We start from the raw sequence: 17,470 nt of genomic DNA, 5'->3' as shown, positions 1-17,470 counted from the left end.
TTTGTTTTTCTCTTTCTGACTTACTTCACTCTGTATGACAGACTCTAGGTCCATCCACCTCACTACAAATAACTCAATTTCGTTTCTTTTTATGGCTGAGTAATATTCCATTGTATATATGTGCCACATCTTCTTTATCCATTCATCTGTCAATGGACACTTAAGTTGCTTCCATGTCCTGGCTTTTGTAAATAGAGCTGCAATGAATATTGTGGTACATGACTCTTTTTGAATTATCTCATTGTGGTTTTGATTTTCATTTCTCTGATGCTGAGTGTTTTCTCAATATGCTTATTGGCCATTCGTATGTCTTCTCTGGAGAAATGTCTATTCAAGTCCTTTACCTATTTTTAAATCAGATCTTGTTGTAAAGTTGTGGGAGTTCTTTATGTGTTCTGATATGAACCTCTTATCAGCTATATGGTTTGTGAATATTTTCTCCCATTCTGTAGGTTGCCTCTTCACTCTGTTGATTGTTTCCTTTGCTGTGTAAAAGTTTTTAAGTTTGATATAGTACCATTTGTCTGTCCTTGCTTTTGTTGTCTGTGCTTTTGGTGTCATATGGAAGAAATCATTACCAAATCCAATATTATGAAGATTTTCTCCTATATTTTCTTCTAAATGTATAATAGTTCCAGGTCTTACATTTACATTTTTAATCCATTTTGAGTTAGTTCTTTGTAAGTGCTGTAAGGTAAGGGTCCAACTTCATATTTTGCATGTGGATATACAGTTTTTCCAGCATCATTTGTTGAAGAGACTATCCTGCCCCCACTGTGTAGCCTTGGTACCCTTATAGAAGCTTATTTGACCATTTACTTGAGGGTTTGTTTCTCGGATCTTTATTTTATTCCATTGGTTGACATGTTTGTCTTTATTCCAGTCCCATATTGTTTGGATTACTGTAACTTTGTAATATGATTTGAAATCAGGAAATATGAGGTCTCCAGCTCTATTTTTCCTTTCTCAAGTTTGCTTTGGCTCTTCTGGGTCCTTTGAAATTCCGTATGCATTTTAGGATTTGTTTTTCTATTTCTACCAAAAAATGCCCCAGAGAGAGATATTTTTGATTTTTATTTATACTGATGATGATTACCTTTTCATGCTGTAATTCCCAAGGCCGCCTTCTTAATCTTCAAACTGTAAATTATGATGGTAACCCAATCTCTCCAGATGAAAATATTTAGGTTTCTTAAACCAAATGGGATTTCTTGCTTGACTGTAGTCTATACTACATAATTTCAATATCAAATAGTACTTCTTGAAACTAAGGACAAGAAAAAATAACCAATAATTTTGACCGGCACGCCCCTCCTCTCTAATGCTGTTACCCAAAGCCCTGACCAGGGAACCCCTGCCAAGTCTGGGTAAGGGCAAGAAGAGTCTGATACACGTGCACAGCTGTAGCCAGGACCAGCTCCAGAATCCGTGGGCTCGATGCAAAATGAACATGAAGGGTCCTTGTCCAAAAGTTATTAAGAATTTTAAGACAGCAGCAACAAATAATTAAATCAAGCATGGGGTCTAGTGGATCTGCACAGGTCATATACCCAAGACCTAAGAAAGAGTTGGGGGAAACCAGAGCCTTGGATCAAGGGGAAGAGAAAAGAGGTGATGTCCTGCAAGGGGACCTAAGCCCAGATGGAGAAGACCTAAGCCGGCTCTCTGGAGGGTCATAAGGAAGAGCCCAGACCCTCAAGCTGCTCTCACGGGAGATTGGAGGGTGAAGATGCTGACCTGAAGGTTTAGTGTGGGTCAGGGTTCTTAGATGTGGCATGGGGAGAAGGTGGTGTTTGCTTGAAGGGAAAAGTGATGGTGACACAGCCTACTGCGCCCATCCAGACTTGAGCCCAGCTGGCTGGAAGTTAAATTTGCATGGGAGACCACGCTGTGTGGCCATCAGCCCTCATGACTGGCTTCAGTCTTGCTAATTCAGTATCCCAGGGTGTGCTCCATCCTGCGATTGGAGTTGGACACACAGCAGGTTTTTGTTGGAGGAAAAGTGCTAAATATTAACAGAGAATGAGGGCAAGATTCGACATGGTCCCAGCTGCCACGGTCGTGTTTGCACACGTTGTGATTTGGACGAAGCCCGTTCCCTCCCTGAACGGAAGCTTCCTTGCGGGATTCCTTTAGACACGATTAACAGGCTGGGTGTCACCAACCTGCCCCTTTGTGCCTCTGAGCACCTTTTCTCCTGACCCTTTTTCATTCTGCCATTTGTTTCGTGATATACTATTTTTTCCTGCGTCCATTTGAGAGGAAAAAAAGTTGAACTGCACAATTTTTAGCTATGGCCAAAGTCCTACAATCACTAGATTCAAAGATTCTCATGTCTATGTTTAGTCAAAACTATTTTTTTATAAAAGGGATAAATCCTTGATTCATTCATTAGTAATCGGAGAGTCAAGACCTGATCATTCTCCTTTGTCCTGTTTTCTCTCGTAGGTTCTCACTTGGTGCTTAGACAAAATCAAAATGAGGAAGCATCGGCATTTGCCTTTAGTGGCCATCTTTTGCCTTTTTTTCTCAGGCTTTTCCTTTACTCATGCACAGCAACAAGCAGGTAAGATCCAGAAACATCTCTTCATTTCACTAAAAGGAACAGCATTCTCTGATTTTAGATCTTAGACATCGTGTGCTGAATATTGAGCTTAGATAAGCTTTGAAGAGATAGCCAAGCCATTGAGTACAGGATGTTCATTTATTTTACAGACGTTTTGCTCCTCTTTATCCAGTGAGAGAGAGATTCTTTTTACTGAAACTTGGGTTTGATATCTTGGCGGTGGTTTGCAAGTGGTTTGTTTTTACCTTGGGTGTGAGCAGAAAGTTTGTGTCGAAAGTATTTTACCATCTGAAGAGCTTTTCCACATTTCTGGCACTGGATGATGTCTGAGCACATAAAACCCAGAGAAGACAATGGTTGAGAGTAAAAAATTATTTTCCCTGACAAAAACGACAAAAACAAACACAAATGTCACCGTTTCTTTCTCACTCCGGACAGGAAAAGACATATTTCATCTAGAATCATCAAATCTTTAAAATATCAGTTTCCCTAAACTATTTAAAAATAGATCCCAACTAATCCTATTAAGAACTTGCTTGCAGAGTTTTAGAAAAATGAGAAATGGTTCATGTATTATGAGCTGGGAAGGATTGACTTGGGTCCCTCTCCTTTGCTTGGAGAGCTGAGCTTCTGATGGGGATTCTCCCCTCCAGACCTGGTAGTCCTTAGATGGCGGCCTGGTGAGGACCACCTCAATGCCAGGGGAGCATGGGTTGGGGCATCGGGTCAGCCCCAGGTGAGTAGAGTCCAGGGACCTGCTGTGCACAGCCAGCCTGGCCCAGTGCAGAAGGGCACTTCCCAGCCACCCACAGCCTGGCACCTGGAGCCTCCTGCTCCTACTTTGGAGAGAGAACTGGATTCATCTTTGAAAGAGATGAACACTGTTCAGCATCTAAGAGGGCTTAGATGGCTCTGTAAATGTAGTGACGAGTTAGGGTACCTTTCATCATGCTACAAAGTGTGAAAAAAATGAGACTTTGCCCTTCCCTACAGTTATACGAGTCTTCTTCACTTAAGATGTATTTATGACATTTATTTTTCTGGCAAATTACCCAAAGCATGGGAGGTAAAACAGTAGCAGATTTAGTTCAGGTAAAACAGTAGTAGATTTCAGTATTCTATCTTGTCAGGGCCCAGTTTCAGACCCAAAGCTGAGGAAGGAATTTCTAAAGATGATGCTTGGTTACCTGTGATAGAATATCCTTCCCATCTGAGCAGGTGGGTCTTGGGGTTCAAACTACCACAAAGAATCATCTAGAGTTAAAGGACATGCCAGGGAATGTTTTTCCCCATTGTGGAACCCGCTACTGGTCCATGTATGGCAGTCATTGCATATGGAACTTGGGCCAATGACTGGGCACCGGCAGCTGTTGGGTCCATGTGTCCAGGTCCCTGTTTCTCAGGTAAGTCAGCGTCCCCGCCTGTTTCGCACATAAGGTGTAAATTATTTAGTAACAGCACAGTGGAAACTGAATGAGTTGAGGAAGGCTTTGCACTGATGGGAAGTCATTTCTTGAACAGGAGAAACATCTAAACCAATGTCTTTTTTTAAAGATGTCAAAAATGGCGCTGCTGCCGATATAATGTTTCTAGTGGATTCCTCTTGGAGCATTGGAAAGGAGCATTTCCAACTTGTTCAAGAGTTTCTATATGATGTTATAAAATCTTTAGCTGTGGGAGAAAATGATTTCCGTTTTGCTCTGGTCTGGTTCAACGGCAGCCCAGATACCGAGTTCCTGTTAAATACGTATCGTTCTAAACAAGAAGTCCTCTCCCATGTTTCCAACATGTCTTATACTGGGGGAAGCAATCAGACTGGAAAAGGATTAGAATACGTAATGCGAAATCACCTCACTGAGGTTGCCGGAAGCCGGGCCAGTGATGGAGTGCCTCAGGTTATCGTAGTGTTAACCGATGGACACTCGAAGGATGCCCTTGCTCTGCCTTTAGCGGAACTTAAATCTGCTGATGTTAACGTGTTTGCAATTGGAGTTGAGGATGCAGATGAAGGAGCGTTAAAAGAAACAGCAAGTGAACCGCTCAATGTGCATATGTTCAACCTAGAGAATTTTACCTCACTTCATGACATAGTAGGAAACTTAGTGGCCTGTGTGCATTCATCCATGACTCCAGAAAGGGCTGGAGGCACAGAGACCCTTAAAGACATCACAGGTAATGGCAACATCGCCAAGCTGCTGCCTGCCTCGCTCTTCTTTGGAGATAAGCTTGGCAACCGCTGGCATTAAGGCAATATTACGGCTAAAAGATGGTGGGCGGATTAGGGAAGAGATGCCTGTTCACAGGTCTAAAAACAAAGGTTTGAATATTCTCTGTAGTCTCCTTCCAAAACAGAGCAATTCACCTACCTTCAAGAGGAATTCTTTGCTTTTGAGACAATTAATATTCTAACTCTAAAAAAGCACATCCTGATATTATGACCCCACAAGAGGTTGCTTCTACCTTCCTTGGACAGGACAGACTCAGCGTGGCTGGGCAGACATCTAACAAAAATCCCTTCATTGTTCCTGGGATAGAGAGCCCGTTTCCTTTAAAGAAAGCTCCGTGTCTGAAAGAGCTTGAGTGCAGCGGGAAGGGGGGGGGGGGTGTCCACTTTTGGGTCCAGTGAAGCAACACACAGAGCTCCTCTCTTTGACTCTATGGGATTTATTTCAGAGATTTGATGGAATTAGAATTGTGAGAAGCCTTAGAGATGATCCAGTCCAAATCTATTTTGAAGAAATTGAGTTTTAGAGCTGGAGGCCCTTACATGTTGGCTCTGGAGTGGGTTTTCTCACTTCTCCTCAACTCTGTCACCATGGCTGTGCCCATAGAGACGCTTCTGGTTCCAATGGTCCTCATCAGTGCCCTTCTGGAAGTACTGATGATGCAGCGACTTTACATGGATGTGTTCATGCATGGTGATGTGCATGGAACTAATTGTCTGGCAAGTCACTTAACCAGTCACACCTATTAGCTCTCTTGCCAGTGCTAAGTGCCTAAAGACTGATAGGGAAGGAATTCCACAGGTAAATTTCAAATGTATTGCACCACAGCGATTCTGACCAGGGCTAGGCTTCCTCATCAGTGACGGGCAGGACAGAGGGAACTCCCTGTGTCCCAAAATGAGTCCGTGTCGCCAACTGACAGTGGGTAGCAGAGAATTCTAGGAGAATGGGCAGAAAGCTAGGGTGGGAGAGCTCAAGGGAGAGATGAGCTCCAGAAGGAGAGACATGTGTCCCACAAGATGTAGGGAAAGGAGGAGAAAGGTATCATATTTCTAAGATATTGAGGTGGAAAGGGGAGATGTTGAGAGTGTTCAGGTTGAGTTGGCATCAGTCATCCAGTAAGAGAAGATGACAGAGGGAGAGAAGCAGTGGTGCTTGGGAGCTTGGAGGAATCGAAGTTATTTTTGAACGGCTGCAACAGGGCCATGAGGAAAGGATCAGAAAATGTTCAAGAAGCAACTGCTGACTTGCAGTGATGTTCAGTGTTGTCAGAGACCACAGCCTGGGGTCTTGTCCTTGAGCGTGGCTCCCTGGTGTTCTGAAGGTATCTCAGGCACTCTTGGAAGAAAAAAGCTACCAGGTTGGAGCTTGCAAAGAGAGGAGGATAGAGAGGCAAGAAGATCTTCTTGGGAAGGAAATGTACCATTGCTAAGATGGTAGCTAGTAAATTCCTGAAATAGCCTGCCCTGGGGACCTGGCTCGGGGGTGGGGGGAAGCAGATGAGAGCTGGAAGGAGCTGGGAGACTTCTGGAAAGCCAGAGGAGCAGGGGACAGGAGGAGGAGGAAGAGACCTAGAGGCAGTTGAGGAGGAGTCCAGAGAAAGGCTTTCTGGATTATGATCAGAATAATGGTGTTTTTTAGGTGAGTAGTACTAGACATCAGTTTTTCATAAGAGAGATTCAGAAAACAAGGAGTGGGGAGCAAGATGAGTAGACGTCATTAGATAGGAGCCGGGCAGGCAGATCGTGGTTAAGAGAAGGGTTTTAGAACTAACCAACCCCAAGGTGTTTCAGGAGATTGTTCATAAAATGGTTTCCCTAATGGTTATCTGTGATTTCAGCTTTGATGGGGTGGGAGGGCTCATGACCCTACCAGTGGGTCTACTTCTAAGAGAGGGGTGAGGCACAGTCTGGATTATTTGCGTTAAACCTGAATAGCATTCCCCACTTCAAATGATGTGTCTCACCTCGGCATTATGACCCTAATGTCGATCCTGCCAGATTGCAGGAAAAAAAGGTGGGCCCTGAGAGCACCCCAAAGCAAGCACTGCAGGTTACAAGGAGGTTACAAGATGGCAGCTCTAATGACCTTTTCCATTTGCTACAATGTTCTCAGCATCAATAATTCACTTATCATTGCCTTTCTGAATATAGGGAAAATAACTCATCCATGTCAAAAACAATGAAAGGGATCAGGAGAGAAATGGAACATCTTCTCTTTTATTGGTGTTTTGGCCAATTCAGGAAAAAGGGTGGACGAATTTGCCATTATGTTTAACCATTATATAAATGGATAAATGATTAGATTACCATATGAATGCTAAATGAGCCTGTCAACGTAGTCTGTTTCCACACAGATGACAAAACCTTTGTTTTTATGCCAAGAAAGCATCTCTGTCTTCTAGTGTCCAAGCCACTAGCAGCACCAGGGTGGAATATTAATCCATTTATGTTGTCTTTTCTAATTAACTTCACTCTGCAATTCTGCCAGTATCATGTCCCACTGCATGTTTCACGGCAAAAAATAAAATAAAATAATAAAAATTCTCTGCTTATAGTTTTTGGGAAAGGTAGTCAGGAAGGCATTATGGAGATTGCTAATAAGTTAGGGCCATTTCTTTCCGTTTCCTGCCCATAGGTAGGTAACTTTTCCCCATGAATATATATATCATGGCCACTGTTCTAAATGAACTGTACTCAAGTAATCACTGAAAGTTGTGTTTTTTTAAAATCCCTTTTATCAATGGATATAAAATACAAAAGCTTTACTAAAGCAAAAGCTAAAGGTGGCCTATATATCAGTGAGGCTGAGCTTTCTTTTCTTTGCAAAATATAAAGATTTAGAAAACTCGCAAAACCTATCTGCAGTTTTGTGCTTGCATAGGAAATACAAATGTGATCTTTTAAATTTTGCTTGAAAAAAGGAAGCATCCCATGAACTAAGGAAAGCATTGTGCCCACACCAATGTGTTCAGGAAAGCAGTGTTTCCAACGATGTTGAAGGAACCTATGATTTTTCCACGGATGTTTCGAAACTTTTCTATAGAAAATGCCACAGATGGCGTGATACGTGCACCATAAAAGCAGAAAACCAGACAACTTCACATTTTAAATTTTAGAAAGATCTGATTCCTCTTAGAGTTAATATTGATCCCTGGTATGCCTTGCTGTACACAACAACTGGCGTCCCTTGTGTCTGTCTGGGGCTTCGGCTCTCCTGGATAACAGCATGCCCTTGTGTGTCCCATCATTGTGTGCATAAGAGGACAACGTGGTTTTTTCAGTGATGACAAATTATCCAACATTTTTCTATGACCTGCTGCGGTTCAGCTTTTTAGAAGAGCAATAATCAAGGGTTTTCCCTCAGTGTTGGTTTATTTTATTTATTCTATTGTGAACCGCAATCAAAAAGTAAGTAATAAATTAATAAGGAATGAGTCATCTGTGATTTAGGGATCGTTCTTCTTTTATTGATCTTAGGTTCAGAGTTAGTCCTTCCTTTAAAGGTCTCGGTTTGCTGAGTAAGGGGCAAATCTTCCTTTGTCCCTCAGGGTCATTGGTTTAGGCCTGGGAAGTGTTGAGGAATTTTGCGGTATGGTTTGCTGAGCCTGGAGCTCCCGGCACCACGTGGGCCATTTCTATGGCTTGCAACATAATTCACACTGCTGGCACCGCACCGTCCCATAAGGTGCTTCGGGAACCTTACGGTTTGGCTAAAGAGTAGCAAATGCTTTGCAATTCCTAGCAAACGCTAAGTTAATATCTTATAAAACCTTACAAGATATTTTCACATTAGTATCTTTCCCTATGAAAGGAATTCCTCTGCAAAATTGCTGTTAGGGGTTTCATGTATGTAAGGGGAGAAAGAGAGCAGTTCTGGTTCCAGTAATCCCAACTGCAGCCATACTTGGCTCAGATTCCCCAAGGGAGAGCTTGGGTAAGAACATCATTTCACTATAGCAAAATTCCTTAATTTCATGAGACAAGATTTGTATCCTGTTTCCATTGTGGAAATAAAAGCAATTTTGTTGGTACCAGGAAAAATTAATTTTATACATAAAATGTCCACTGTCATTAAAAATATCAGAATGAATGATTGTACGTATAATATTGCAATTATACTCCAAACATAGCTTCCTAAAATCCAGAATATAAATACCATATATGCTCACATAAAATCTCTTCCTATTCCGAACACATACTTAAGTTATTAAAATACATTTGCTAGAATAATTTTGCTTTTCATATCGTTTAAATCAGCCAGATTTAAACATTCTAGCAGATGAGGCTTTGAAATATTCCACCCAGGGTCATAGTTTATTGACTGCTATTCCTTGCTCAGTGCTTCTGTGAGACCCCCATTCTCAGTAACAGAATGGAAGTGTCATGTTTGCCATTGTGGGCAGAAAAGAGATATTGGTCAGCCTTTTTATGTCCATTTGTATAACTCTAGAGCTAATTCTGATTCAGGGTTTACTAGATGCCCATGGTCCTGCCAGGCACTCGGTCTAAGATGTCATAAGAATAAGGTTGGATAATTATGTCATGACTGGTTTCATATCACTCTGCTTAACATTGTTCTGCATTATGTGATTGAATATAGAGGCAATGGCAAAAATAAATGAAGAAAACATTTAGCTGAATCCCAGACTTGCATTTGAGTTTCACGCAACTCAACGTCATTTGAGAAACGAAAATCAAACCAAAATGTATCAGAGTATTTTTGAATCAAAACTGTAAATGTTGTTTGAGTTCTTCTTTTCACATTCCCAAAGTGGTAGCTACACAGCCCTTTTGGTTTTTAAAGTAAAAAAGAAGGAACAACAGTTGCTCAAGGAATCAAGTGTTTAACATACTGGGATGATGAATCATCAAACCCTAAATCTGGGTTTCTGTTTTGTGCTGTGGATTTGGACAAAGAAAATTCTTATAGTGACTTGAGGATTGTAAGAGAAATGTCCTCAAATTAGAAATCATCCTTGGACCTTTGTTAATATACTCCTTTACTTTCTCCTGTAGGTATGGTAATGCATAATTCCATGCAACTACAGTTCCCTCCAAATTTAGTAGAAAATTTCAGAATATACCCAGAAATTGAATATGCTTTGAAATTTGACTACAAAGATGGCACAGAAGAAAATTTGATATTAAATGCCCCTACTTAACACCATCTTTTCTGTTAAGAAGTTGCCTCTTATCCATTCAGAATGCAGAACTAAAAGAGAATTTCACATTCCTTAATCAACATGTGTTTTGTTTGTCCATATTTCGTGTTTCTTATTGGTTTCCCAAGAAACATGTCAGAACACCGAACGATGCATGTGGTCACTTGTTCTAATGCTTTCACATTTTTTGCATTTCTCTCTTTTAAAGCACAAGACTCTGCTGACATTATTTTCCTAATTGATGGATCAAACAACACCGGAAGTGTCAATTTCGCAGTCATTCGCGACTTCCTTGTAAATCTCCTTGAGAGACTCTCAGTTGGAACTCAGCAGATCCAAGTGGGGGTGGTCCAGTATAGCGATGAGCCCAGAACCCTGTTCTCCTTAAACAGTTATTCCACCAAGGCTCAGGTTCTGGACGCAGTGAAAGCCCTGGGGTTCATCGGTGGGGAGTTGGCCAATGTCGGCCTTGCCCTTGATTTTGTGCTGGAGAATCACTTCACCCGTGCAGGGGGCAGCCGAGTGGAGGAAGGGGTTCCCCAGGTGCTGGTCCTCATAAGTGCTGGGCCTTCTAGTGATGAAATCCGAGACGCGGTCATAGCACTGAAGCAGGCTAGCATTTTCTCGTTTGGCCTCGGAGCCCAGGCCGCCCCCAAGGCAGAGCTTCAGCACATAGCTACCAATGACAACTTGGTGTTTACTGTCCCGGAATTCCGTAGCTTTGGGGACGTCCAGGAGCAATTACTGCCGTACATTGTTGGCGTGGCCCAAAGGCACATTGTCTTGCAACCGCCAACCATTGTCACCCAAGGTACGTATGCTTTTCTCACCATCTGTGTGGTAGTGGGGCGTCTGTGTGTGTTTTTGTAGAAGTCAGGTGGGCACCTTGCAGAATGATTCGCCTCGGGAGAACCTGTAAGTACCCACAGCCGAGTCCTTCCAAGATGAGCTAGTTCTTGGATGTGGTGTCTGTGACGGTTGCAGTGTTCCAGAAAAACCAGACATCTGTGATTGAGTGGAAAGTGCTTTTTAGAGCATGAGTTGTCAAGAAAGTGTGCTTTTAAGGCTAATTCAACAAACCTGTTATGTTGAGGTTATTAAACATCGTCGTATGATCTACTTATAGTGCAGTCATCCTAAAAATGGATCTCAGGGGATCATTACGGTTCTGAGACAGGTACTCCAGGAGGATAATGGCATTGAGCTCTAAAAGTCAGCCCGTTAGAGAATGCCGACATGTGAGAACTGTCTCCCCAATGTCAGTTTTGTGATGCGTAGCAGGAGTGGCATTTCTGCAGGTAAGAAATAACAAAGCACTCACTTGGGGGGTCGTTTATGAAAACCGTTTTTCCTGTGTTTACTGAGTTGTAGAGTAGCTCTGTTGACGGAGAGGAGAGATTGTACACTCAGATGGGAGGCCTTTGGCAAAAGAGCCCGACTGGAGTCATTTTAAAAAAACATATAAAGCTAATCAAGTCACATAAGAAAATACATTTCACGGACATGGGAGGTGGGAAGTGTATTTAAAAATTTAAGTAGGAACCCAGTGGTGCTTGATGCTGTGGGAGGTAAAAATCTGGCAGATCCAGGTGGACCAGGTTACATCACTGGTGATCTCACCCATCCGTCAGGGATTTTATTATTAATGGTTTTAGGCATATTGCTGGGTGGGGTAAATTAAGAATTGAGGCAAAATTACATCCAGAAAATTCTCTTGATATTTCCAGACTTCCCTCTGATTGGAACACAGTCTATCAATATTAAGGTTTCTCTGGGCTTGCATGCTTTTGGAAACAAAAGGATGACTTCCACAAGTTTTGTAAACACTCAGGAAGCGCCATGGCTGCCGTCCGAAGAGCGGGCCTTTGGTCCTAGGTCTTATGTTAACCAGCTGTGTGACCCTGGGCAGCCCACAGAGACCTTCTGGGCTCCAGTTTTTTGAATTGATGACAAAGGATGAAAGGATATTTCTGTTCCGGGAGAAGTTTCAAGTTCATTTTGATCTATGGCAGTCCAGGCCCTTATTTCAGCTTTCCCTAGCTAACTTTCACTCCTCACTTACAAAACCATCTTTAATCTTTATGCTTCATCTGTAAATATTCAACAGATATTCTTAGCTATCAGGTAGGTGCTGGACACCAGGCCAAGCACTGGGGACCCAGTGCTGGTGGACCAGACTGACGTGGCCACTGGCTCGTTGAAGTATGATGGGGAGATAGATCACAAAAACGTAAACCAACGGCCATAAAACTACTCCCAGAGTGTGACAGATGAGGACACTAAAGGGGGCTGTCGTGGAGAGGAGGGGGAAGGAGAGCTGTAGGTCAGGTGACCGGGAAGGCTGGCGTGAGGGCTGCAGGACAGAAGCAGGCGAGGAACAGAAGGAAGAAGGTGCCAGGTGTGGCGGTCAGTCGTGCGGCGCGAGGGAGCCTGGCCGCGCCCAGAACCGTCAGGAGGAGGCGGGGCTGGAGCTCACTGATGCCCGGAAGCCCGGGGAATCCTCTGGTTTAGGGCGCAAGCATCACCAGCTTGCGTGAAGTCCTCCAGTGGCTTCTATTGTTTTCAGTGAAGCTGGGGGGACAGGAGGACCTGCTTTATTGGCGGTCAGGGTCCCCAGGTCACTGAGAAGAATCACCTAAGAGTAGCCTTGAGTCACCCTAAGAGGAGGGTGCAGAGGAAGACAGCACCGAGGGAGGGCGATGGGGGCTGGACGTTTGCTGGAGGAGATTTTGCTTGGGAACAGGAGCGTGGGAGAGCGAGGGCTGCCACCAGTCCTGGGCTTGCCAGGGCTGCAGGGGACTTGGCATCCTGTGGGTCAACAGGGAGGTGGGGCTGAAGTCGACCGGTTACAGGACCTTCAGGGTCACCTTGTAAGGGGGTTTCACACCCAGCCCCAGCAGAACCGTGTGAAAGAGGGGAGACGGCTCTGTTGGCATCTCACAGCAGGAAGAGGAGGACTCTTACTGGAGGGTGAGGGAGGAGACGAGGTGGGGTGAGTCAGCCCAGTGACCAGGCGATGAAAGGGACCTGCCTTCCTCTCCATCCAGCCATGTGCTGCATACATCTTATTGAATTCAGGAAGCTCTGCATTTATCGTTTCAACTCCTACATCCACGGTATGGAAGGCGCGTGTGTGAGAGTGGGTGTTTCCAGGTGTGCGCGCTGTCCTTGTATGTGTCTAGAAAGCACACATGTGGTTAACTGCACAGCTGTGTATATGGCTTTCAGGTGTACATGGAGAGAGGGAGAGGGAAGGAGCAGGGGGTGTGGCTCTCAGGGTCTCTCAGCCCCACCGTGTAGGGAGAATCCACGTGTCTGCAGGCCTCGATGGAGAGTCGGAGGACCTGGAATTCACTGTTTACACCACGACTTAATGCCAAAGCAGTGGCCCCCATGCGCCTGTCCCTGAATGCTTTGTATCTATGGTACATTAACATGTTTTCTCTTAAAGAGGAGAGTTTGGACCAATGCTGTCAATATAATCAAACGTCAAGTGAACTAAAGTGTTGCGTGCCATTCATCTGACTGCAGGGAATAATGAGGCCTCCTCATATCCAGATGATCATTTAATAAATTGCAAACACTCCTGCCTCTGCTTGAACCATTTACGATCTCACGAGTCGTGGAAGCCTGCTCCGTTTTCTGGATGGGGTGCTGTGGTCCGATATGAGCCTCGGTTCCCGAGACTCAGGTGTGCTGCCTGGGTGTCGATACAGCAGGTGGACACAAGTTCATAGTCACCTGGAGGCAGTGATCTTGTTAAGGTGTTTTTGCTTTGTGATTTGTCTTTGGATTATCATAACCTTAACATGTAACGTGGGACCTGCACAATGCCTCTCTCTTAAATGCAAATACTTCTGGGCCACTTGCTCGTCTTGACATCGATTTCCTTTTTATAAGTTTACGATGCCAAATAATTGGTGTTTTTTTCCCCTTGCCTGAAAACATCAAGGCATGGCAAGAGTACCAAAAGGAATAGAGGTGCTTATGCTTTTTCAAGTTTTGCACTTGGCAATAGGTGTTCATGAAATCAGGATCGTGAAGCACAGGGCTCTCCGATCAGACACTGATTGCTTCTTTAATTATTTGAGCTATGGCTAAGTTCTCATCTCTAAAACCCAAGCTATGGATTTATGGTAGAAAAGACCTTTCTGACATTCTTAGTGACAATACGGTAAATAAGTGGCGAATAAACCTACATTGATTTTTGTGCAACTATTTTGTAAAAAGTACTAAGAGAGGGTGGGGGTTTGGGGAGCCCCACTTGTCAGCCGTAGGGAAGCTATTACTAACATAGCTATAACTAATGTGTGTGTTAGGACAAATTCCTCAGGGACTCCCATGGACTTGACGCCGGCCAGGGCGAAGGGAACTCCCGTTGAGTGGTGTTAGCTGTGTAGAGAGTCATACTGAATGTGATGCGTAAGGCTATTCTACTCACCTTGTCACGTTGCTATCTACAGTCATTGAAATCAACAAGAGGGACATAGTTTTCCTGGTGGATGGCTCTTCTGCACTGGGACTGGTCAGCTTCAATGCAATCCGCGACTTCGTTGCCAAGGTCATCCAGAGGCTGGAGATCGGACAGGATTATATCCAAGTGGCAGTGGCTCAGTATGCAGACACAGTGAGGCCGGAGTTTTATTTCAATACCTACCCCACCAAGAGGGAGGTCGTGACCGCCGTGAGGAAGATGAAGCCCATGGATGGCTCGGCCTTGTACACAGGCTCTGCTCTGGACTTTGTTCGGAACAACCTGTTCACGGGGGCGGCCGGCTATCGGGCCGCCGAGGGGGTCCCTAAGCTTTTGGTGCTGATTACAGGTGGTAAGTCCTTAGATGAAGTCAGCCAGCCTGCCCAGGAGCTGAAGAGAAGCAGCATCATGGCCTTTGCCATCGGGAACAAGGTGGCCAACCGGGCTGAGCTGGAAGAGATCGCCTTCGATTCCTCCCTGGTGTTCATTCCTGCCGAGTTCCGAGCCGCCCCTTTGCAGGGTGTGCTGCCTGGCTTGCTGGCGCCTCTCAGGACCCTCTCTGGAACCACTGAAGGTGCGGTGGGGAGGGTGTCAGACATGTGAGAGGGCTGTCTCCAGGCAGAGTCTCTGGGGAAAAAGCAAACCTAAGTTTTATTTGTGTTCAGCTGAGAGACACCTTTTAAATGATGGAAACCATAGCAACAAACAAGATTTATTTCTGGTTTCCTTTTACCCTGACTTGGGAAATATATGACTTAAAACACCATGTGATACAACTGTATGTCTTAAAATGTCATAAAATACGAATCGTGTGACTTAGGCTATAGGACCAGAGACCGCCTGTCTTTGAAGCTTCTGGCCGACAGATCACCTCTCCGTTCTGATCCCTCTTGAGGTCCCAGTGTTCTGTCTCTACTGGTGACTCCTGTCCAGCTCCCTCCCCCCTCCACCAAGATGAAGCCTGGCTCTTCCTTTCCCAAGTAGACAGTTTACTTCTAAATGGTCCAAACCTGAGCAGCCTAGAGCATTCATCCTCTGTCCTCCCTCTTTAAGGGATTTCCTTCAGTGGGGAAGCATAGTGAGGGGATGCATGTGCAGATAAAAACCCAGTGGTTCTCCAAACACCTCATTTATTACGGTTATCACTGAACAGTTATTTTTAAAGACAGGATAACGGTCAATGAGCTTATGAATTGAATCAGTGCAATTCACCGTCCTTAAAGAAGATGGATATCACAGAAACAAGCTTTTCTGCCTCACAAACTTCATCACTGGAAGGATGTTCGGTGCATGACCCACGGTGCATGGATGCATGCTTTCTCCTCAAGCTCTCTGGTCTTCTAAAATCCTCTCTCTCTCTCTCTCTCTCTCTCTCTCTCTCTCTCTCTCGTTTATCTCCTTAAGACTTCTAATCCACACCTTCAGAGCCAAAGTTCAATTTGATGGAACATAGGATATAAGTAGTTGTTAGGCTTCAATTTTAGTGAAACGTCAGGGAAGAGATGGAAAAGAATTTGGTGGCATGTGTTGGGGAAAACACTCTGATTTGAGAAATGTACTTTTGATTCTTTATGAGCACAACCTCAGCCAAGCATAGCAAAGAGTCTCTTTGCATTTTAATGTGTTTCCATGATCCTGTGATCTCACTCAGGAGGAATCCCCATGGGCACTGGTTGGATTATTGCCTGGCAATGCCATGACTCTCCCATAGAAGAGTCTCAGTAGAGAATGACAGTGGGCCTCCCTAGGAATATTTCAAGATGAGAGCAGCCTAATTTTGTTGATTTTTTTAGCCTCAGGGAACTCATGTTCTCAGGTTAACTTGGGCTAACCCTTCTAATCTATCTGTAAGTGGAAATTTCTCTGTAAATGTGTAGAGGGAAACCCAGGGGGACCCAGTCTCGCCCAGGTAAACCTGGCTCTGACCGTGGTCATAAGCCGAGTGATGCAGAAAGGAGCAACACCCTTGCAGAATTCATTTCCAGGGAAGGAATGTTCTGTTTCAAGGATTCTGATCGCTTTTGTTGGTTGTAAACATTCTAGCTTTCGGCACTGTATCTCTCTGTGAGCCAACTTGGTTTCGTAATGTCGGCTATCAATACTCCTCACAAACACCAGCCCCCACTGGAGGAAAATATGCAGCTTTCTGTCATATTTTACGAGATGGACGTGCTTGGCCTCACTGATGTTCTCTGTGTTCTACATGTTGGCATGCGTGCCTGGGCTGTGGCACACATGAGGAAGCCCTCTGCGGTTGTGTATGTCTCACTTTGTTTTCTGTGCTCCACTGCAGTTCACGTAAACAAAAGGGATATCATCTTTCTTTTGGATGGATCGTTCAACGTTGGAAAGACCAATTTCCCTTATGTGCGGGACTTTGTCATGAACGTAGTTAACAGCCTTGATGTTGGAAGCGACCATATTCGTGTCGGTTTAGTGCAATTTAGTGACACTCCGGTGACGGAGTTCTCTCTAAACACCTACCAGACCAAGGCAGATTTGCTAGCTCACCTGAGGCAGCTGCAGCTCAAGGGGGGTTTGGGCCTGAACACGGGCGCAGCCCTAAGCTATGTCCATGACGAGCACTTTACCGAAGCTGGTGGCAGCAGGATCCGGGACCGTGTGCCGCAACTCCTGCTCCTGTTCGCAGCCGGGCAGTCTGAGGACTCCTATTTGCAAGCTGCCAACGCCCTAGCACGCGCAGGCATCCTGACATTTTGTGTGGGCACTAGCCAGGCCAACAAGGCAGAGCTTGAGCAGATTGCTTTTAACCCGAGCCTGGTGTATCTCATGGATGATTTCAGCTCCCTGCCTGCTCTGCCTCAGCAGCTGATTCAGCCCCTAACCACTTATGTTAGTGGAGGTGTGGAGGAAGTGCCACTCGCCCAGCCAGGTAACGCTCTCCGACTGCTCCGGGCTCCCTCTCCCCCCTGACACCACTTTGGCAGGCAGATGGCCCCATCTGAACTCCAGAGTGTGGCAATAAGCTATGGAAAGATGATGGGCTCTCTTTGGTTGGAGGATTTTGAAGGGGGGCTTGA

The 17,470-nt window shown here is 44.7% G+C and overlaps 1 protein-coding gene across 10 annotated transcripts in view; it reads left to right on the top strand.

Moving 5' to 3' along the window:
- COL6A3 (collagen type VI alpha 3 chain) overlaps positions 1 to 17,470 on the top strand; it is an 86,271-nt gene that overhangs the window by 13,184 nt on the left and 55,617 nt on the right. For 3 of the 10 annotated variants that reach the window (XM_007114090.4, XM_007114092.4, XM_007114091.4), the window contains exons 2-6: positions 2,449 to 2,566; positions 4,121 to 4,738; positions 10,164 to 10,766; positions 14,419 to 15,003; positions 16,723 to 17,322. In XM_007114090.4, the coding sequence (XP_007114152.2) occupies positions 2,479 to 2,566; positions 4,121 to 4,738; positions 10,164 to 10,766; positions 14,419 to 15,003; positions 16,723 to 17,322 (2,494 nt within the window). In that variant the 5' untranslated portion in view covers positions 2,449 to 2,478. Of the gene's footprint in view, positions 1 to 2,448; positions 2,567 to 4,120; positions 4,739 to 10,163; positions 10,767 to 14,418; positions 15,004 to 16,722; positions 17,323 to 17,470 lie in introns of those variants that run through there. The other 7 variants (XM_007114094.4, XM_007114098.4, XM_007114097.4 and 4 more) reach the window with 5 other exon arrangements.

Source organism: Physeter macrocephalus, chromosome 2 (genome assembly GCF_002837175.3).
Source record: "Physeter macrocephalus isolate SW-GA chromosome 2, ASM283717v5, whole genome shotgun sequence".
Taxonomy (NCBI): Eukaryota; Metazoa; Chordata; class Mammalia; order Artiodactyla; family Physeteridae; genus Physeter; species Physeter macrocephalus.
Note: the sequence above shows the minus strand (reverse complement) of the source record. Positions and strands in the feature narration are given on the sequence as shown.